The sequence below is a fragment of the Ochotona curzoniae genome, unplaced genomic scaffold, assembly GCF_017591425.1.
Source record: "Ochotona curzoniae isolate NIBS_2020 unplaced genomic scaffold, NIBS_Ocur_1.0 contig_3644, whole genome shotgun sequence".
Taxonomy (NCBI): Eukaryota; Metazoa; Chordata; class Mammalia; order Lagomorpha; family Ochotonidae; genus Ochotona; species Ochotona curzoniae.
Window position 1 is genome coordinate 22,335 of NW_024465934.1, and position 21,853 is coordinate 44,187.

General features: G+C 50.4%; 1 protein-coding gene across 3 annotated transcripts; it reads right to left on the reverse strand.

Moving 5' to 3' along the window:
• Nucleotides 1–969: 969 nt before the first annotated feature.
• On the reverse strand, nt 970–19,822 carry LOC121158211 (sp110 nuclear body protein-like). Of its 3 annotated transcripts, XM_040982868.1 has the most exons (14): nt 19,753–19,822; nt 18,561–18,645; nt 16,339–16,500; nt 14,585–14,753; nt 13,221–13,454; nt 12,841–12,924; nt 10,910–10,984; nt 9,996–10,064; nt 8,279–8,341; nt 6,622–6,762; nt 4,802–4,867; nt 2,606–2,704; nt 2,025–2,164; nt 970–1,197 (listed from the first exon to the last, which is right to left on the reverse strand). In XM_040982868.1, the coding sequence occupies exons 2-14, from the start codon at nt 18,561–18,563 to the stop codon at nt 1,081–1,083; spliced, it is 1,422 nt and encodes a 473-aa protein (XP_040838802.1). In that variant the 5' UTR covers nt 18,564–18,645; nt 19,753–19,822; the 3' UTR covers nt 970–1,080. The 3 variants fall into 3 exon arrangements, with proteins under 3 accessions (XP_040838802.1, XP_040838804.1, XP_040838803.1); XM_040982870.1 differs by lacking the exons at nt 16,339–16,500; nt 19,753–19,822 and having other exon boundaries at nt 18,561–18,906; XM_040982869.1 differs by lacking the exons at nt 8,279–8,341; nt 19,753–19,822 and having other exon boundaries at nt 18,561–18,906.
• Nucleotides 19,823–21,853: the final 2,031 nt, after the last annotated feature.

The window sequence follows — 21,853 nt, forward strand, 5'->3', positions numbered from 1 at the left end:
AATGTGTGGGGACTTCCCACTGGTGGAAATATGAATCCACATAACTAAGAAACACCATTCTGTGTTGTCAGAGTCATGATATGCAGGCTAAGCCCCTGCCTGTGATGCAGGTGTCCGTCCAGTAGAGGGGCTGGTTTGAGTGCTGGCTGCTCCACCTACGATCCAGCTCCCTGCTAATGTGTCCAGGAAAGCACTGAAGGATGGCCCAAGTGCTTGGGCATCTGCACTCACGTGGGAGACCTGGATAAAGCTCCTGGTTCTTGCCTGGCCCCATCCAGGCTATTCCAGCCATTTGGGGAATGAACCAGCAGATGGAAGATTCTCTTTGTTTCTCCTCCTTTTTCAATAACTGTGCTTTTAAAATAAATTTTTAAAAAGTCTTTTTACAAATCCACCATTCTGCAGATGTAACAGGTTTTTCATAGCTGATGGGATTTGTGTTCCTCTCTTAATTTTGTACCATGATTAATGTTACACTGAAGATCCTTGAACTCCTGGATATTTCAAATCAGGTTGGAAAAGCGGTTTATGCAACACATGGTAGAATCCGCAGCTGAAATTGTGAATGAAGCCCTCAGAGGGTCAGACTGGGATCTCGGGAAAGACAGAGAAGTGCTACTGTCTGTGCTGGAAGCTCACCCTAACGACCCTCCCTCGTGAGCGATTGAGACTCATTCCTGGAGAACCCAGGCAGGCAAGTGAGGAAAGACAGGGCACATGAGGTCAAACAGGCAACGGACAGCTGCAGAGACCAGCTCGGTTGAGCAAGCATCCTGATGCCACCACCAGCACACACTCTTGGGCAATACTCGTGTCCTGTAGGGATCAGCGGCTTCTCCATTCCTGTGATTCTCTTCTACTCCAATGCCACGTTTACTTTTCCAACTGTGGTGTTCTAGTTCTGACACCTTCGGTTTGTAGTCATCCCAACAGCCATATTTTAACAAAACACACACATGGACACATCAGTTTGTGTTCTAATTTTTCATTTTGGAAAAACCTGTTCTTAGCCATTTAAGATAAGCTGTGGAATCCTATGCTCAGCAGTCGCAATGATGATGTCCTGCCAGGATGTGGAAGTTACTTGGAGCTGGTTAACTTGGGGACTCTGAGGCCTTCAGACAAATGTGGCAGAAACTCACCTGCCCTTCCCCCTCTCTTGAGACATCTGCCTGGAGGACAGAGCAGCAGTCCTTCCTGAAAGAGAGGAAGCATCAGTGAAGGGGATGAGTCTAGAGCGTCCTTTGTGGACATGCAAGTTCCCACCTTCCCGCTTACATGCCTGGACTTCACACCGGACCTCAAACTCAGAGTGTCTACCTGCAAAGTAAGCTCCGGTCCCCAGCCAGCTCGTTCCGACTCTCCCTAGTGGGGAAATCAGACTCTTGGGTCACTCAGACCTGAGACCCATGTCCTTTTGCCCCAGTCCCTCATCCATCCCTGCACTCTCCCTTCTCATGTCTTCCTCTCTGGATGAAGATCCTTCCAAGTGCATCCTAGTGGTAACTGCTTATCCCTGGAAAGTTTGTGTGTTAAGGTAGCTAGGGCTGGTCCCCTGTGTGCACCTGACCATGGGCAAGCACAGTATCTGTGCAAATGCAAAGGAGAGCCTGGCCCCCAACAGTGGCCACAGGTGTTTTTAGAGGGGTCCCGGCAGGTGGGTGCTGAGCAGGCGATGATCCGATGATCCAGTAGAGGAGGGGAAGTTGTCACAGGTACCTATATCTCCCGCTCATTTCTTTCCCACCCTCCCCACCCAACACTGGCAGACCACGTCCCTCCTTCCTCGAACCCCTCGGCCTGCACATTGGAAGCTCTCACATTATTCTCTCTGCCCTTGAAATTTCCCAACACCATCACCCGTCTGCCTCTGTTGCCTGTCACGCTTCTCTGGCTGCACTAAGCTCCACCTCCATCATGCCGGTGAAGCTTAGTGGGAGTTCCTTGGTCTTTCTGCTCCTTGAAATCCTTCTCATTCCTGGAAGGCTTCCAACCGCCTCCTGTGAACTTTTGCCCCCATTCACCTCCAGCAGCTCTCTGAGGGACTTTTCTCCACAGCGGATGTCCCGTTTCCAGTTCTTGCCTCCTCGTTTCCCTTCTGCTGCAAATTCACTTGGGGTGAACCAGGCACCTTTTCCATTCTGAATACACTTCTCCAAGGAGCCTGCAAGGGAAGGATGACCCATTTCAGGATCCAGCCCTATCCTCTCCTGCATCCCAAGTCTTTGAACTCCTGCTCAGGGCATCCACCAAGAAAGGCTGGCCCTGTGAGGTGGGGGCCTCGAGCAAGAGGTCCAGGTTCCTTCTCTCCTAACCTAAAGGAAGCCTAGGAATCTGCTTGGGTGGTGAGGGAGTCGACAGAACTTCCATGTTATGTGACACCCACACGCCCCAAAGCGCTCAGCGCTGCTGGGTGCATTTGGATTTCCTTGTGGGAGTGGGGCAGTCTGCTGGCCAGACACAACATGGGAAAAGGGCTTTAAATCTCTTCCCCAAACACTTGCTTCCCTGCAGCCATTTCTGGAACAACGACATGTAAGGGCCCTCTCCTCCCTCTGACTCCCCCATGGTAGGATGCGAAAGAGCAGGAGACCATAGGCCTCACCTTGTCTCATTTTCTTTTTGTATAAAATCCCCTTAGCCTTTCCACAGGTCACAGGAAGCTTTGGACAGCGAAAGTCCACGGTGTCATCCTCATGGTTTTCTGAAAGTAGAAGTTGACCTTACTCAGTTCTAGCTTCCTCTTGCATTGTCCCCTCCAGGAAACCCAATCAATGGGGATCAGTGGTAATCAATGGTATTGGGAAAGATAGCTTAATTTGCAGGAGGCATTCCACTTTGAGCAGTGGATGAGCTATCTGCCCAGCGTGGTGTGCCGTGCTCCCTACTGATTACAGATGTCTCAAATGGCAGAGCAAAAGGTGGCTTTGTGGGTTACCATGCAGAGTTTCCCCTTTCCTGGGGTAGGTAGGTCACCAAAGCAGGTGGTGTTTTTTGACCTGAAAGCTTTCAAAGCCAAGTCTATTCCTAAGCCCAATTTCCTGGACTGTTCTTGACAGTCCTGCATTTGGCTTATTCATCGTAGCAAATTGCACCCAAGAGAGGGGACCCTGTGGGGAAAGTGCTGGTCGGGGGCGGGGGTGGGCTCTGACATCAGCCAGCCCATGCTCCTAGGTGAGCGTCAATAGGGACTGGTGTGGAGCACCACAGTGAGTGAACAGTGACAGCCTGCTGTGAAAAGCCAGCAGTTACAGATGAATGAGTTCATGGAAATGAGAAGCACAGGCAGGGAAGGAAATTAACAGAAAAGCCTGACCGAGTCCAGGAAGTACAAAACGGAAAAGCACCTAATTAACAAGGCCGGCAGAACAACTCCAAGAATTCTTAGAAAACATAAGGGGAAAGAGCCAGGTGAAAATTAGCTGTGGAAAAGGCCTGGAAAAGATCTGGGGGCTGGGAAGCGACACTAGAGGGGATGTGGAGGGGCTAGGGAAGCTCGGGGGCCTGGAGGAAAAGCAGCCACGAGAACATACTACCAGTGGCAACGTGGACCATCCTGTGTTGACAGCTGGGGGAGGTGGGGCCGGGCAGGGCTCAGATTCACAGAGAAGGAGTGGTGGTCAGCTCACTGTATGGGGAGGAGTTGGCACTACAAGTGAGACAGGCCAGACTGCAACGGTCACATCAGAGACACCTCAGCAGGCTCCCCAACACGTGATCGGCAGCAGCACAGAAGCCCTGTGTTAGAGCAGGAGGCACGGCCAAGGCCAAGTGCTCACGGGGGGAGGCATGTGCCCAGTGTCCGCCTGCATCCCGGATCCCCCAGGGTTTTATAACCCACGTGTCTGGGCTCATTTGCCTTTTGGTGCAAAGGACAAAGGGCTCAGATCACCTGGGCTGATTGTGGCTGATGCAAGTGCTTCAACTTTTAATTGAATCTGTAAAATGGGTTGGTAGTACCAGTTACGATGAGGATCTGATGGGCTAACTGCAAAGCAATGTACATATTTGGATTTTTATCAGGGTTTCTGCAAAACGTTGTGTGGATTGTGCAGGGAGCAGTGTTGAAGAGGAAGATGCTGGGATTTCACCTCAGAAACACACTCAACATGTGTGCTTAGCACAATCATCTTCCAGCAGGGAGTAGCAAAGGCCTTGTCTTAAAGAGTCAGCTCTGCGAGAGGAAGGCAGGGGTGGGGAAAGTGGCACTCGGTGTCCAGCTGACCTAGAGTGGGCGTGCCAAGCTGGTGCAGCCTGTGGGGTGTCAGTGCTGGCGAGGTCCTGGCTGTAGACCAGGGGGCCAGGTATGTTATGCTCTTCCCTGCTGTCCACTCCTTCCACTGCACACTTACAAGGCCAGTGCTGCCCGATGCATCAGCAGCAGAACCAGGGCACTGCCCACCTCTGCTGAGGAGTCCAGCAGCTGCCAACACTGTGAGCCAGGCATCCCAGGGCATCCATGAACCCACCGTCCTTGCATTTCTGCCAACAACAGGCTGGAGGCAGCACAGGCTGGGATCTCTCTTTGAGAAGCATCTGTAGGACTTACAGTGGGAGCAAGTGACAGAGGGGACAGTCAGCAGCAATGATGCTGAGGAGGGAAGGTGTGGAACACGATGGGGGCAGTGGGAGTAGGGACACCAAGAGGCCACGTGTGGTGCACAGAGGGGAAGCACAGACGCCAGCCTTAGAGAGCTCCTCTCTGCTCTGAACTGACATGGAGGCGGAACCCAGGGCAGTGAGGACAGGGGTGGGAAGACAGTAGGGGACCAATTCCAGGGAGGACCCTGGGTGCACCCACCTCTCTGGAGAATATTTTTCTGGATCCTTTTTGAACGTGCACGAGTGTTCGCTTTCTGTTTCTTTTCTAAAGAAATGAAAACATACCATAAACAAAGATGTATACACCTCATATGATAACAATTTTAATTTTTTGCTGTATTTCTATAAGTTAGGGGGAGAAAGAATATATATATATACATACAGTACAGAAAGAGAGACATGACAGAACACGAATTTTCACAGTAAATGTGTACTTACGTATTTAATATAAACACTCGAAGTGAACAAAAGGGACATGTAGTTTCTGAATATCACACAGAAGGGCTTTAACGGCAGCAGAACGGGGCATGGAGCAGCAGTTCTCAGGGCAGGCGAGTTGGCCTCCTACATCAGCATGTGGCAGGGATGGGAAATCCTGCTGCCACGACCACCGGCACCTCACGGTGAAGGACAGGGGCTTGCTAAGCAGCCCCTACTGCACAGGGCAGTGAACACGTGAGCAATTATCCTTCTGTAAGGCCAACTGTTACATGAACCGCACACTCATACCTGCACACTACAGATACACTCATTTTTCCAAATTAAATTGTCCCCGCAAGCAGAAGCTTCTCACAATAAGTGAAAGGGGTTAATTTTTAACATGAACAGTCATATAAAAATGGGCAAACATAAGCAGGTAGTCTATGAAAGAAGAAGATTCTGATGACAGACTTATAAAACAGGTAAATTAGTAAAGACAGGTTAGACGTGGGGTACAAGTTCCCAGTGATTCAAGACCAGTATTGGCAACTCCAGCCCGACAGCCTGGCACCTCTTCATGTGAATAAAGACTTAGTGCAGCACGACCCTGCCCACACCCTTGTGGGTGTGTCCCTGGCTGCCAGCATGCTACAGAGACAGAGCTGAGCAGTTGATGCACAGACTGTGGGGCTGTAAGCCTGCACTATTTATCATCTGAAACTTGGGGTTGTGGGGGAACTTGCCATGCAGCAACTTTTCCCTTCTCCCTCATGCTATTTCTTCATCACAAGGTAGATAAGGCTCAGCCCCACATGACTGACATGCTTGGCTCTAGTGGCTGACAAGCCTCGGTTTAGCACATTGCTGCTTTGGGGCCAGAGAGAAAAGGAACAGGAGCTCTTCAACCTTTGCCCAGAAACTGACCCTGTGTTATAGTCCACCTTTCTCTGGCTGACTTAAGTCACATGGCATCTCTGAGTGCACAGCGTGGGTGTCTGAAACCTTCTCAAGGGACTGGGGACGGGATACTGATGAGCAGTGAGACGTATGCACAGCCTACTGCCGTGTGTGTGCCCACGGCACACAGAAAGTCGGAGGAAAACCGTGGAGAGGCCAGGAGTAAAACCTCATTATTTCTAGTGTTGGTGAAAATAAGGGCTTTTGTTTGCTCATTGGGAGTGCAAACTGTATACAAGATGGGTAAATGAGGAACACTCTACAGAGTCCTTGACCAAGACACTTCACTTCTAGAAATGAACACTGAACAAACAATCCTGAAAATACATCCACCCTGAGGACTGGAGCCACTTGCGATCCTGGCATGAAAGAGTTGATCACACTCAGTGAAGTAGTGGTGCCTCCATTACTGCAAATGGAAATAGCAGACACTGGGGAGCAGTCCAGTGAACACACATCCAAGACCAGCTGCTCCCTGAGGATGTCCTGCCAACAAGCTCTCTAAGCCCGACTGAGCCTTGTCCTGGCTTCACGTGCCTCTTGGCTGTATGTCTTCCAACAGCTTTACGCTTCCACCTGCTCAGGAGAGACCACGCACACAGAGACAGAGTCCATCAAATGGCGGAGTCCATCGCAGCTTACCCTCCAGTCTGGACACCCGGGTACAGTTCATTTTTGCCTTCTTGTTCCTTGTCATCACCCCTGAGTTTTGGATTGGATCCCCTTGCCTTCTAGCCACCTGCTCCAGCTTCTTTTGCATTCCATGCCCAGATGAGACAGCGCCTGGGCCAACAGTGATTTGTGATTATTCTACATTTGGGCCTCCAGCAAACCTCTCCGCACCCCGCACCCAATTCGTGACTCCCTCCTTCTCAGTCCAGCCACTCTCCCACCCCTTGGAGATCCATGGACCTTTCCACACCCCGCACCCAATTCGTGACTCCCTCCTTCTTAGTCCAGCCCGACTCTCCCACCCCTTGGAGATCTATGGACTTTGCTTTAGCCTGGTCATTTCTCTATAATTACTTCTTTGTTTTCTGCAGTGTCTTCCTTTCTCCCCTAGACTCACTGTACTTCTTCCAGTTTAGCTTTTCCCCCTTTATGTCCTTCACCACCAACATTCCATAAAAGAAGGACTGGCATCTACCTGGCTCACTCCTGAGTCCCCATGGCTTGGGCTATAGACCTGACACTTTATGGATGCGCTACAAAACAGCCCATCTTTGAAAATACAAAATGTGTATATTTTTCATTACTATAAAGTAGCAGGGTTCACGGCTATGAAATCAACAGGATTCAGGGAAGGGCAGAGGCTGGCCCAGAGCCGAGGAGTCACTGCTCATCCTGGCCATCTGGGAGGCCTCCAACACTGAAGCACAGAATCTCCTGAGTGGTAGGGGATCCCTACATTCCCAGAACCACCTGTCCATACCAAGAAGCGCTTAGAGGCCTGCATGTCAACTTTCCTGGAAGTCATCAGTAGAGGAAAAGCAAATGGCAGAGAGTAGGTTTCCTCCAGCCTAAGGAGGCAATGGGTAGGAAATCAGAAGGTAGAAAAGGAGGGCAGGGGAGGACGAGCAAGCAGAGTCCAGGTCACAGCCCGAGACTAGTGGTGCTGGAGCACCCTGAGCCTTTGGAGGTGTCCTCAAAGCAGTCGAGCACCTATCTCGACCATGGTTCGGCAGCTGCAAGGAAAGTTCTTCCAAGAGTCCCTATCCTCCACACGGGCAAGGCATCCCACATCTCCCTGACAAGAACCCCCGAGGCCCTCAGCAAACAGCCAGGAATGGGGGAAAAGAGGATGAGGAAACAGAGTGAAGAGGGACAGAATCTGGGGAAGGAGATGGAGACAGGAGGGCGGCGAAGCAGGCAGTTTCTTCAGCATGTTTCCTACGCTGCCAACAGCACAACCTCCATGCACTGAGACGCAGACAGGGCAGGGGAGGGGTTCTGAGAACTAAGTGACTCCAAACGTAATTCCGGCTTGGGATTGGGCGCCTCAGTCCTGCTGCAGCTCCCTGCTCTCCCTGGCTGGGACCCTGCAGTAGACACAGTCTTCACCTCGATGCTCCCTGCTGCCTCCTGCCCCCACCTCCACCACCAGTCCTTCCTGGGGGCAAGAGACCAGAAGGCCGGGTTTGCGTCACTGTGGTGCCAGGTTCTGTCTTGGTGGGAGATGTCTGCTGATGGCGTGGCTTGGGCAGAGATGGGCCAGTAAAACTGGGTGACCACACTGGTCGCTCAAGTGACAATCAGAACACTTACAGGAGAGTAGTGACACTTCACTTTTCTTGCTTACCTCCTGGGGTTTTTGTTTCCTCTTGTCTTGAATTTGAGCAGCTAGCTCTCTTTCTTTTTTCCTCTAAAAAACGGGGAAAAAAATGTTTCTGTCTGCAAATATTGATTATTAAAGGCTATACTGTGAATTTTTTTTCTTAATGTTCAAAAAATGTATTAGACTGTCCACTGGCTGGTTTACTCCCCCACATACCTGCAATGGTCAGGGTTGCACCAGGCTGAAGCTGGAAACTCAGAACCCAACTCAGGTCTCCCCATGGGTGCTAAGCTGGGGTTGGTGCTGCACCCAAGCCCTGCCATGTGGGTGCTGCTGTCTTCTTTTTTCTTTTTTGAAAGCTTTATTTATTTATTTATTTATTTTTATTGGAAATGAGGATTTACAGAGAGGAGAGACAGAAAGATCCTCCATCTGCTGGTTCACTTCCCAAGTGGCTGCAACGACTAGAGCTGAGCTGATCTGAAGCCACGAGACTCTTCTGGGTCTCCCATGCAGGTGCAGGGTCCCAGGGCCTTGGGCTGTCCTCCACTGCTTTCCCAGGACACAAGCAGGGAGCCAGAAGAGAAGCAGAGTAGCTGGAACATGACCCAATGGCTACATGGGATCTTGGTGGGTACAAGGCAAAGACATTAGCCACTAGGTTACCACACTGTGCCCGATGCTGCTATCTTCACCACCAGGCTAAAGGCCCACTCCCTCAATGCTTTTTAAACCAAAATTGTCTGTTTTCTCATCACTTTGTGGAGGCCTATGTGATACCAGTGCTTCTCTTTTACCTGGAAATGAGTAAAGATGTAAGAGAGCTATACTAGAAACTCACACTTAGAATATACCAATTTCAAATTAATAACCATTTTTTAAGACTAGAAGAAGAAAGCAGAAAACGATCATCAGAAGCCACGGACATGGAAAGGTTTTCCAAGCTGAAATTCAAGCCTAGGAATCAAAGACTATGAAAATGAAGTGAGAAAAACTGCACAATATGTAACATAACAAGTCATCATCCTTCACAGAGGAAGCAAAAAGCAAGTACTCTGTGTGGAGCAGAGACCAGCATTGTAGCGGGTTAAGCCACTTGGCCCACCACTTCGCACTTCTCTCTTGCATTTCATGGCTGCCCATGGACCAAGAAGTGATCTGTGGACAGTTCTAACTGGGGTCCCCAGGAAACCCCTTCTTCCCCTGCCCGATGACCTTTCTTCCTGAACCCAGATCCCTCCCTTCAGGGGCTCTTTACTTGCTTTTCTCTCACTATTTCTCCATGAGTATCTCTTTTTGGTTGTATATAGGTTTTCTCCCCTGAGATCATCATCTGCTTTCTCTCTCTGTCCAGGCACCATGAGTGGAAATCCACCATATACAGTTAGGGAAATTTTAGAGAAGCCTTGTCAAGTTACCTGCAAACTTGATCTATAATTAACCCTCTTCTAGAAACCACCCCTCCCATCCCCAATCAGATCCGAATCCAGCCTGTTTATAACACTGCCTGAGTGTCCGTCCTCAAGGCCACGCTACTCCACTATGTCCACCTCCACTCCTTCTTAACCCAGCAGCCACTCTGATCTTGTCAACTTTAAAACCAGACCACGTCACTTCACGGATTCCACCTGTCCAGTGGCTTCTCACTGCATTTGAAATGAATTCTAATGCCCACATCTTGGCCGGCCGACCCTGTGTGAGCTCTCTCCAGCTCCCAGCTCCTCCCCTTGCCTCATCTTACCTCTTGGGAGTCTTTTTTTCTGACGTCGCTTTTTTGGAGTTGACCAGATACTCCTTTTCTTCTTAGTTCCTAAAAAGAAGGGACAGAAGACATCTTTTACATTCACAGGTGTAGATCTTCCGACCTTCAATGTCAATGATGTTCAGCTTCTAAGAAGGAGCAAACTTCAAAGACAGGGGTCAAAAAAGGGGAATTATTGAACATTAGAAATGGAGCTGGGTCTCCATTACAGAACCTATAAGCTGGCCCTTTGGAGTGACCAGAATATGTGGCAGAAGAAGCCACCAGACACTGGTGGAGGAAGGATTTGAGATGCCAGAGTGTTGGGTGGGTTGTCTGTTGCCTTTAGCTACTGTCAAAGAACCTAGGATGATGGCAGGACCTACAGTGGGAGAAACACAGCATTTGATGACAGTGGGAGAAACACAGCATTTGTCTTTCGGGGGATGGTGGGGAAGCCGGCAGGTGACAATGATGGAACGAAGGGACTTTCAGCTGGGTGCTGGAGTCTCCAAAGAGGGGACACAGGACCAGGGTCCCAGATTGGAGCATCAGGCAGCAAAAAGCAAACTGCAGCCTGCCTCCCACCAAGCAGCCTCAGCAACAGCAGGGAAGGCCCAGCCATGTCTTAGAGGAAATGCTGTCTGCTCAGGGGAAACACCCATCCATTGCAGAGGTTGGTGCAGCTAACTGTCTAGGAAGCTGGGGAACTGGGAGACCAGTGGTGCCAAGGGATGGACATTCAGAATTCCCTCTGGTTTCCCTGTGAGTCTCTTCACTGCAAGAAGGTACCATGAGTGGGAACAATGGAGAAGCTGTGCTGGCCATCCCGAAGCAAGACATGGCAAGCTATGATAAGGGAGAGAGAGCAGCTGTGGGTCCCCTGACACCTGCAGGAGGAAGACAACTCTCACCTTTCCTGGGAGATGGGCATGGGACCTCCTGGGAATCTTCTGGGTCATCTGGCTCTGGAGAATCCTCTCTTTTCACTGACAAGAGAAATGCACTTTAGGCTCAGAACATCCGGGGGTCGGGGAGGAGGCAGGATGATAAGAAGGTGAACCTGCTGGCACCACACCCCCAGGGGTCCCTGATTCTGCCTTCATTTTGCCAGCCTGTGATGGTGGTTCCTTGGGTGACTTGTCCCAGTGACCCAAAGGATATAGTGAAGGGATATAGTGACCCAATATAGTGAAGCCTTAGTCTGACCCATTTAGGGGAATTGCTTCAGTGGAAGCGGGAAGACAAGCCCACGGGTTCTTGGTGGCTGTGCTCCAGGGATGCAGCTAAAGGCAGTGGGGAGCAAGATGTCAAATTCTGATGGCCAGGTAGAGGGCACCACCTTGGCCTTGTGGAAAATATGGTATTGCTGCGATGTCTACACATGCTGTATCTGTGACTGTCTCACCTTGAGAAACAGTAAAGGAGACTAAGTGCCTTGTATACCATTAAACACAGAAGGACGGCTGAAAAACCAGGAGCCTTTTTCTTTTTCAACAGCAAATGTACTTGGACACAAGGTCCTACTAGTTTCTGGTTGCAAAAGACAGGACTGGAAAGTTCCTCTTACGCAAGGTTGCCATCTTCCTCTTGTTTCCCAATACCACGGACCTGTCTCAAATGCTGGCCTACTTAGGAGCAGGTGAGAGAGGGGACAGGTCACCATTAGATCCCTGAAATGAGGACATCCACAATTATAGACCCAAGTGACCTGGAAGTGACTAAGGTTCAAAGTCAGGGTGGGTACCAGCAAGGAGGAACAGCACTGCCTCGTCACTGTTGGGCCACTCAGGACTTGCTGGCTTTGCTTCTTCACAGTCATCTAATTCCTTGCAATATAAATCTGTTTTCTTTTTGTTTCAAAGGCAGAGAGAAGTAAGTCTTCCATCCTGAAACAGCCAGAGACAAGCCAGGCCCCAACCAGGAGAGAACTCAGTTGTCAAATCATTGCAGTTTCCAGGCCAGCACACAGGGACCAGGGTAAGGAGGAGAGAGAACATCCAATTCCAACTGGTCCCCACGATGGGGCGGCCAGCTGCCAAGGCCTGGCCCATGGTGGGAAGGAATGGGCAAGTCAACAGTCATTTATGTTCCATGAGTCATTACTGTAATAATGCTACTTAGTATCTGACAACTGTGAGGATGGAATCTTCTCCAATGGAATCCAGAGCTCCTGGCATCAGCCCTGTCCATCGTCGGCTGTTGCAGCTTTTGGGGGAATAAACCAGCAGATAGAATCTCTCTCTCTCTCTCTCTCTCTCTCTTTCTTGCATGCTCTCTCTCTGTGTCTTCCACTCTCTGTAACTCTGCATTTCAAATAAATAGATCTTTATTCACAGTGTTCCATTTGGGAACACTGTCCAACAATATCGCACTGCCAGAGTTAATGTGAGCAGATGCTATCATAGTGATGATTTGGGGCAATAAGTGGCATAATTTGGAAGCTCAATCAAGTTTGAATGCTCTTTCAACATTTAGTAATCTCTCTCCTTTTTAAAAAACAATTCTTCTAATGTTAGTCTTGCAAATTAAACCCTACTAAGACAAATCAGGTTGAAACTCAAAGCTCCCCCTAGTTATCCTGGGTCAAGGAACCAAATAAGGCCACCAGCTCGGGAGGTGCACCACTTACCTGACCGTCCAGAACAGTGTGTGCAAGGCTGACTTGCCCTGCAGTGGGGGCTGCTCAATCAGCACCTCTGATTCTTTTTCTTACTGTTTTTTTTTTTTTTGCCATGCCCAGGTGGGTCTCCTGGGGTTTCTGCCACAGCTTCCTGCTTGGCAGGTGCATGCCATCCTACACAGCCACCTGGAGCTAAGCTAAGCCGGTCCCAACCCACATTACCTTGGGCAGTGTCCAAAGGAGGGCTGGGCAGCCTTTGGGGGTCTTCCTGCTCATCTCTTTCAGATATTAAGTTGGCGTTGGTCACTGCATGGAGGAAGGAGACCCTTACAGGTTACAGGGACTGGGTGGGAGAGGAGAGTGTGGCAAGAACACTGGGGCAGACAGAGTGCCAAGGGCTAAGATAGGTGGCTGGTGTCCTCACAGTGGGAAGTGGGTGCTCCAAGCTCCGGACCTCCTGGGACACTGCCCATGCTCACCATCCTTTCTGGAAGGGGCGGTGCGTGGACAGGCAGGACCATGGCAAGGACCACTCCAATGAAACACAGCCCAGGGTCCCCAGGGTGGGCACACATAAGGGTTGGACAGGGTTTGTTTCTCACCTGGCTTTTTCCTTCCTTCCAAGATGTGCACAGGCTGAAGCACAGAAGTGTCCGAAGAGCTGGGCGAGGACACTCCAAGGTCACCAACTCTGCTGGCACTGGGCAGCTGGCCCTGAGGAGGCGGCTGTGGCAGGGGCAGCAGCAGGGTCTGGGGGCAACTCCCTTCAGTGGGGCCAGGTGGGGCTTCCAGCGGGATTGCTGGGCGTGGGTGCCACTCTCCATAGGAAGTACAGACTGGGATGGGGAAAGAGCATGTGGGTCACGTGGGGGAGGGGATTTTGCTGACGGGAGGATAGGGGTGTGCAGTTGTTCACTAGCTTCCTGGGTACAGAGAACAGACTCAAGGTCCTCGGCCCACCCGTGCCCTTTTCTACTGTACTGGATAGGGCCACCCAGTGCTGCAAAGCCCTGATCTAACATGGGTGTGGTTTCATACCCAAAGCTCACTTTGCCTTTCTACACAAGCATTTAAGCTTTTTCATTTCAGTTTCATAGAATTAAATCAATCACGTACATGCAATAATTTTAATAGAAGTCTCTGCTTTTAGAAATAAATACACAGGGCATGCCTCTCTGAGTAAGTACAATACAATAAAAATTCCCTTGCAGGGGAATGAGTCCATTCATATTCTCATGTCTGCAGATTCAGCTCCTGGGCCTCCTGCCGTTCCCTCCCATTGGCTTACACTGCCCCTTCTCTTACTTTACTTCTCCAGGACCCTGAACTTCCTCCCTACTGTTCCCCTGCACGGTTGGTCTTCCCTTGTGATTCTTCCCCATCATTTTTCACAGAAGTAAAATTGTTTCATGCAGTGAACAGGAAAAGGAAAGGAAAGGTGGATTTGGGGAAAGAGCCTGGAACAAAATAAATGAGGTTGAGCCCCATGGGGTCGGGGCTGTTCAGCCATGGGGTTCCTTTGGCTTCAACATGCTTAGCAAAGCTTTGCCTGTCCCGGCTTCTCCTGGCACTGCCCTGATGCTGCCGAGAGAATGGGCTCACCTGCAGGTATACCTGCACCTGTCTGGAGCTCAACCTTCCCCTTGGCTGCCCCCTTCTCTGACACTGTGACTGTTACCTGGTTACTAGTCTCTTGGGCATCAGCTTTTACTGTGTTCAAACCATGTTCCTCGTATCACCAAAATGCCCAAGTGTTCCCCGTTTCACTATGTTGAACCTTTCTCACCACAAGATCTTGTTTTGCACAAAACTGTTTTTCACTGTTGAAGACTGATGGTTCATGTCACCACTGACAAGAGCAAACTTGGAGAATCCAGATGTTGGGGAGTTAGCTTCTTTACACACCCCCAGTCTCCCATCGGGCTGAACTGACACCCTGACGGCTGGACACGGCTCAGCTCCTCACCTCTCCTGAAGCTCGTGAGAACTGCTGCCAGCCTGGGGTATTCACACAGGTTGATGTGGCTGAACAAGGTGCCCAGCAATGCTGGGGTGAATGTCTGCTCCAGCCTGGTAAGAACGTCATACACCACTCTGCTTACAGGGACCAAACGACGACACTCCTCCACCGAGTCCTTTCAGAATGGAGCAAAGAATGACAGCCCATGCTTATCCAAGCAGACAGAGAGCAAATCCACTCACACACGTGGGGCTCTGTCCATTGTAAGAAAGCTAGTTTACCCTTTCAAAAATTTTAACAGAAAACACAGTGCCAAGTCCCCTAAGGTGAAGTTTTGTGAAATTTGATATCATATACACTTGAGGGAAGAGAATCTCTTAAAAACAATCTTATTTGTTTGAATGGCAAAATGATAGAGACAGAGGGACAAGACACAGAAAGAATCTTCTGTTTGCTGGTTCACTCCCCAAATGGCTACAACAGCTGGGGCTAAGGCCAGGCCAAACCAAGAGCCAGGACTGCGTCTAGCTCTCCCACATGGGTCAGGGAACTTGAACTTGAGTCATCCTGTCTTGCCTTCCCAGACACACTAGCAGGGAGCTGGACTGGGAGCAGGGCAGCTGGGACTTGAATAAGTGCTCTGAAATGGGATGCTAGTGTCACAGGTGGAAGCTTAACTTGCTGTTCTACCATGCTGGCTCATGGAAGACAGCATTTTTAAGGAAGTAAAGTAGCATCATGGGATGCTGTCATGTAGTTAATTTTTGAAGGCTTTGGGCTAGAAACTTTTCCTTTCTTGTACTTGAGGTGGTCTAAGTAGCTTCCAGACTCCCTCTTGGTGAGATGAAGTTGAGAGAAACAGAACAGAAGAGAACTGATAGCAAACATGCACTGAACCCCTTCTAGGCTCAGGGAGCCTTGGGTATGGCGTTGTGTGTGAGAGCAGCAAGACACGGCCCGTGTTGGAGGTGGGCAGTGTCAGGTAGAGAAGATGAGCCCTGAGCAATTAAACACACGTGAAATGAATTCCCAAGGACGGCTATGCATCATGCTATGAAGGAAAAGTGCACATAGCTATGGGAGAGATGAATGACCAAAGACTTTACAGACGAGGGCTAAAGAGACCTGTGCGGGGCAGTGATGACGGAAGGAAGGAGCTGCAGCAAAGAAGGCCACCCAGGGCAACCGTTCAACACCTGCTAGCACCTATGAGCAATCGCACTCCTCCCGAAGACAGGCCCATTCAGAATCTTGAATGTGAACTTAACAATGTTGAGATGTGACCATGAAGGATCAGAGTGGGTCCTGAATCCGAGAGTCATCGAAAGAGAAGGAAAGCAGGGCAGACATGGATGACAAAAGGACACGGAGCTGGATGTGTGTGGCCATAGGCAAGGCGCACCAAGCAGCCACCAGACACCACGAGGGAGGCAGGGAGTGGAGTCTCATCGGAGCCTCCAGACAGAATCAACCCCATCAAGTCTGGACTTGGGATTTCCGGCCTCCACACCCATGAGAAGGAGTGAATTTCTGCTGTTCTGAACCAGCTGATTGGAGGTCATCCACTAGGGCTGACGCTGTGGCACCCTGGAAGCTAATGCCCTCTGAGTGACGCACAGACCCCATCTACGTGAGCATGAGCAGGCCCAGACTGGACCTGCCAGATCCCAGAAGCCGCAAGGGCTGGGGGTTTGAATCTCTGTGATTGGACAGCCCTGTTGGGGTCTGGGCTGCCAGGAGAAGGGGTGTACCCGACTCACCGCAAGCACTCTGTCAGTGATGAAGGAGTTGTCCCGGAGGCCCTCGAAGAACGGAAACGGCTTGTGGATGGCATAGGCGATCTCCATCTTCTGACACATGAAGTGCTGAAAAAGAGCCTCTTCCAAGGCCGCTGGCACAATGAACATCCTGCCGGGGGCTGCCTGTCAGGCACGGAGAAGCCCAGAGTCAGAGGGGTGTGCCCAGCCGCTCTCGGCATGGCCCAGCCCCTGAAGACGGGCAGGTGATGCCCAAGTCATTCCTCACTGCAATGTCTGCCTGAAACGTGCACGGGCAAAGGAAACAAGGACAATTTCCAGGAACTATGCATGCCAAGAGCAGCTGACATCATGATGCTAAAATTCCAGATGCTGAGGCACATGTGCTTTACAAAGCTATTTATTAAGTGCCTCCTGTTTACCAGACTTTGTTCTAAGGGTTTTTTATGCAGTAATGTATTGGATCTTTTTAAAAAATATTTTATTTATTTGAAAGGAAGAGTTTTATATAGAGAGAGGAAGAGACATACAGAGAGACATCTTGTATCCACTGGCTCACTCCCCATATGATCACAACGTCCAGGACTGGGCCAGGCTGAAGTCAGGAGCTCCTTCCTGGTCTCCCACGTCGGTGCAAGCGTCACGTACTTGGGTCATCCAGGAGAAATAGCAGGGAGCAAGATTGGGAATGGAGCATCCAAGATTTGAACCAGTGCCCAGATGGGATGCCAGCAACTACATACAGGTAGAAGCTTAACCTGCTATGTCACAGTGCCCACCCCACTAACCTGATCTTTACTAAATGTTTGTAGGATGGTTACTATGACTAGACCCATTTATATTGTTGAGGACACTGAGCCATAAAGAGGTTTTTTCTGGTTTGCCTCTAAAATGATTTATTTATGGGGTTAGAACGGTGGCACAGCAAGCTAATTCTATTTGGTGTGGGTATTCCATATGTGTACCAGTTCAGTCCAAACTGCCCCATTACTTTCATTTTTCAATAATAAATTCATTTTATTTTTGATGATGTTTACATATTTGAGAGGGATGCATGCCCATACAGATCACCGATTAGGGTGCAGAGGGTTGAGGCATGGGGAAAGTGGATGAGACAACTGCTTCTAATCTTTTTTTTTCTGTATCTGTGGAAAGTGGAGAAGGAAGAGGTGAGGGCCACTCCCCACAGCCCAACTGCATCAGTACTCAGGGATTGCTACCCAATGTCATCCCAGGGTCCCCAATGTGGAGCATGTTCTGAGGATACTGCTTAAGTGGTTTTAACAGTTCTGAGATGCTGTTGATTGAGTTGCTCCAGGGATAAGGAATTCCTTCCAAGGTCCATTGGCTGACATAGTCCACTCAGAGTCTCCATTCACCCAGACACTCGCTATCAAAAGCTTGTCTGGGAGAGCTGTTTAATTTGTTCTGCCATCCACGGTACTAGACATCCTCTAGGCCTAAATGAACTGGTTGCCATGTCCCCCGTGAGCAGGTGGGCATGCCGTTCACCACACAGGCCTCAGCAACCATGGAGACCCAGCTCTGACATACGCACCCCAGGGTCAGACCACACATCTGTGATTTTCACTGTGGCTGGAGTTTTGAGTCCATTGATCCAGCTGGGGGCTCCCCAAAGAAACTTCATCTGAGGTGACTTTGGACCTGACTCCTGTGTGGGTTTGGTTCAGTCTGTCACCCACATCAGCCTACACACACACTGATGGTTTCCGTCATATGGTCGGTTCTGTCTCCAGCCTATCTCATATGCAAACTAAGGGATGCTGTAGCCAAGGCCAACCTTCATGCACACAGCTGCTCTGCTTCTGATCCAGCCATAGGCTAACGGCCTGGGAAAGCAATGGAGAATGACCCAAGGACTTGCACCCCTGCACCTATGTGGGAGATATGGAGGAGTTTCCTGGCTCCTACCTTTGACTCCAATCGGCTCTATCTAGCTGTTGCAGCCATTTGGGGAGTGAACCAGTGGATGTAAAATCTCTCTCTGTCTCTCTCCCTCACTCTCTGTAATTCTGAATTTTAGGTAAAATAAATAATCTTTATTTTAAAAGTTATTTATTTATTTGAAAGGCATAGAGATGGTGAAATCTCCAGTTACTGGTTCACAAAAATGGCTGCAACCATCACAGCTGGGACAGGTGAATGCTGGGAGCAGGAACTCAACCCAGGTCTCCCAAGAGGGTGGCAGGGATCCAGCCACTTACCATGTATGCTTTTCAGGGTATACATTCACAGGAAACTGGAACCGGAAATGGAGTTTTGACGTCAACGTGGGTGTCCTGGTAGGGCCTGCATGTGTCCCAAGTAGCACTTTTACCAAGATGTCCAACACCTGCACCTGTGGACAGGGAGGATGACTCCTGCTCCAGCTTGTGTGGCTTATAGAGAACAGAAGGGAAAGAAGCATGCTGCCCACACTTTGCACAAGGGAAGGAGACAGGGGAAGGAGAGATAGCACAGACCTGGGCAGGAGTGCAGGTCAGTATGATCGCTGGCTAAGAAGAGGCGACGGCCCTGCAGCTCCACACAAACAATGCATTACCAACAGTGCGCAGAGAAAGACATCTCATGGTTTCTCCTTCTTACTCTGCTATGAGCCACAGAAAGGTGAAGTCACCAGCTCCAGGCTTTCTTGGTGGCCTAGTAGAACTTATTGACCTTATGGTCCTACTTTTTATCACACAGGACACTGCTGTTCAGAGCGGGGGCTCCTTTCATGATAGATGGGATCTGACACATGAATATGCAAAAGGTAAACATCCAAGCAAAGCAGGGAAACACAAAGACACAAACAGGCTATTAATAAAGAGCTAAGTCCAGCACTCAACAGCTGCATGAGAAACACACTGACCACCAGCAGTCAGAAAAGCTCAAAGGAAGACAGTTTGAGAATACATGCACTTGTCAAGTTGGCCAAGCTAGGAAACCCTAGTCCTCATCACTAAATTTAGAAGCTAATTTAATGATCACCCCCAAACGAAGCCCTTTGAACTCCTGTTTCTAGAAACTGAACTCGAAGCAAGAACCATGAACGTGCCTACAGAAAACACAGGGGAACCTTGTGGCAGGCTTCCAACAGTTACTCAACCAATCACTGGAAAGGACTGGGAATGCAGGAGCAGCCTGAGGGCGGGGTCAGCGTTTCAGGGAAGATCCAGGGCACAGGACACACTGCTGCAAACGCCAATTTAGGAGAAAGGCAAGTATGTCAGCTTTGCCTTCCTGTGCCCCCTTTCCCTTTTATGTGCTCCCCAAAGTCCCACCTATCCTCTCCCACCCTTGGGACAACCTCAGAATCCAAACACTTGCATTTCAAGCCCCCAGTGGCTGCTTCCAGAAAGTTAGTCCAACAGCCCTAGCCACCAGTCACGAAAAGTTAGGGGCCCGAAAACTCACCTGTTGCTGCTGTTGCAACTGCTCCTATGCCCTTCTTGACCCCAGGGAACTGAGGCCCGCAAGTCCTGTGGATGGCTGACCCAGGCAGCCAGGGCCTGCTTCTGAGAAAACGAAAGTGCTCTTAGGAAGTTGTGGGCGGGACCAGTGCTTGGTGCCCAGGCCGGCCTGTGGGCGGGGCCGGGCCGGAAGTGGGGCCTGTGCAGCTGCAGGTTGATGCTGCTCAGCCCCTCAGGGTCAGCCCTCAGAGGGGCTGAAGCGGGTGGGGAGCCAGGGACCCGCTCGGAGTGTTGGGAATAGGAAATCCACCTTTGGGTGTGTCTCACATGTGGCCCAATCTGAAATGGCCTGACTCACCATGGCTTTTGCTGGTGGGTACTGCAGCCTGGCTTGGTCCAGCCTGCCCCTGGGGATTTCACTTTCTTTGGACTGCCTGCTGCTGCCACTGCTGGGAGTGGACCCACTGGCTCAAAGAGTCCACAAAGACTCTTCACACACTTTAGGCAGTGTCTCTTCCCCCAGTCCACCAGAAAGGAGGGCAGTGGCAGACACAGCAACAGGGGGGCTGTTTCCAGGGACCGTGCCCTCTGCTTGCCTCGAGTCTAACCTTTCAGGATCCGGGGCAGCTGAACTTTGTGCAGAACAAAGCAGTCTTTGGAAGTCAGCAGAGTCATGGGGAATTCTAAGCTCCTGGCAGCTGGAGGTGGCATGGGAGCAGCTGCTGAGTTGGAGGTGGACCCCAAGTCTTCTCCTTTCCATTCTCATGTGAGCAGCACTGGCGGGCTCAGGGTCAGGGGAGTGACCCTCCCCCTGCAAAGGGAGCACTTCCAAGCCCTGCTTCAATCACACAGACATAACACCAAAGCTTGTTGCTAAAAAAAGAACTCAGCAATCTATATCCATTTCCAAGATCTACATGTCTGGAGAAAGTTCCAGAAGATGGTGTGACTCATGCCTCTGCCTGCACGATGAGCATGCAGATGAGTTCCTTTGCACCGAGCTGCTTTTCAATCCCAGCCTCTTTCCTGGGTGAAATGTGAGTTCTTTGTCTTGAAGACCCACTGCTGTCCCCAGAAACTTGTTCTAGAATGATTCCATAGTTATTAGCGTGCATAACTACAGCCAAGTCGGAGTCAAGGCTGCCACATCAATGACACTAAAACAGGTGCTCGACAGAACCGAGATTTTAATGCAGGGGAGAGAGAGCACCTGCCCTAGCTGTCCCTTGGATACTTTTGTCACCACGTTTGAGACGCTTCTGGAAATCTGCAGATACCCACATGGTTGGATGAGGAGTGGTCTGAGTGCATGGTGGGGTTGGTGCAGGGAATGCAGCTCATGTTGGAGAACCACAGGGCAGCATGCAGCGTCGGTGGCTTTCCCTGCTCCCAGTTCCTTCTCTTTCCATCGAGTCACTCTGCCCCTCACTTCCTGCTGCACCAGGGAAATTGGCTTCCCTCATCCTGTAAGCAGCAGTTTGGGGAGGTCAGGATGCAGGCTCCCTACAGAAAGTGAGAGCGAGTCGGGTGTCCCTGAAACCAGGACCTGAAGCTTTCACACACAGAGAACTTCATCTTAAAGTCATACTGTGCTGCCTGCCCCAGCCGACGGACACTCCAGGGAAAGGGGCCTCATGGCTTCCAAGGACTGTTCCCTATGACATCTGAGTATCCTCCTGCGGACCCCGAACCTCACCATGGCCCCTGATAGTCTGCAGTGTTTGTAGCTCAGGCAGTGTCCATCTCACAGTGGGAGCCTGCTGAGTTCTGACCCTGGAGGGCACTCAGAGGACTCAGCACTGTCATTGTCCTAAGCTATGAGATCATGGGCTTTGGGTAAAGACCCCTCGGGCTCAGCTCCCAGCGTGGGCCGTCGCTATGAATCCACATTGCACGCTCCTTGCGGGGGAGGAGGGAGATGGGGACCCTCTGCTTCTCTCTGTGTTCTTGGTTGGGAGACATCCTCCTGAGGATTTAACGAACCCAGGAACCAGATGTGTCTGTACTATACTTCCTGTTAGACCCAACTCTCCTGCTCTTTGGAAGACAACGTTTCTGTCAGGTTCTATCAGGGCAGGACCCGAGTCCCTTTAAAGTGGTGGCTG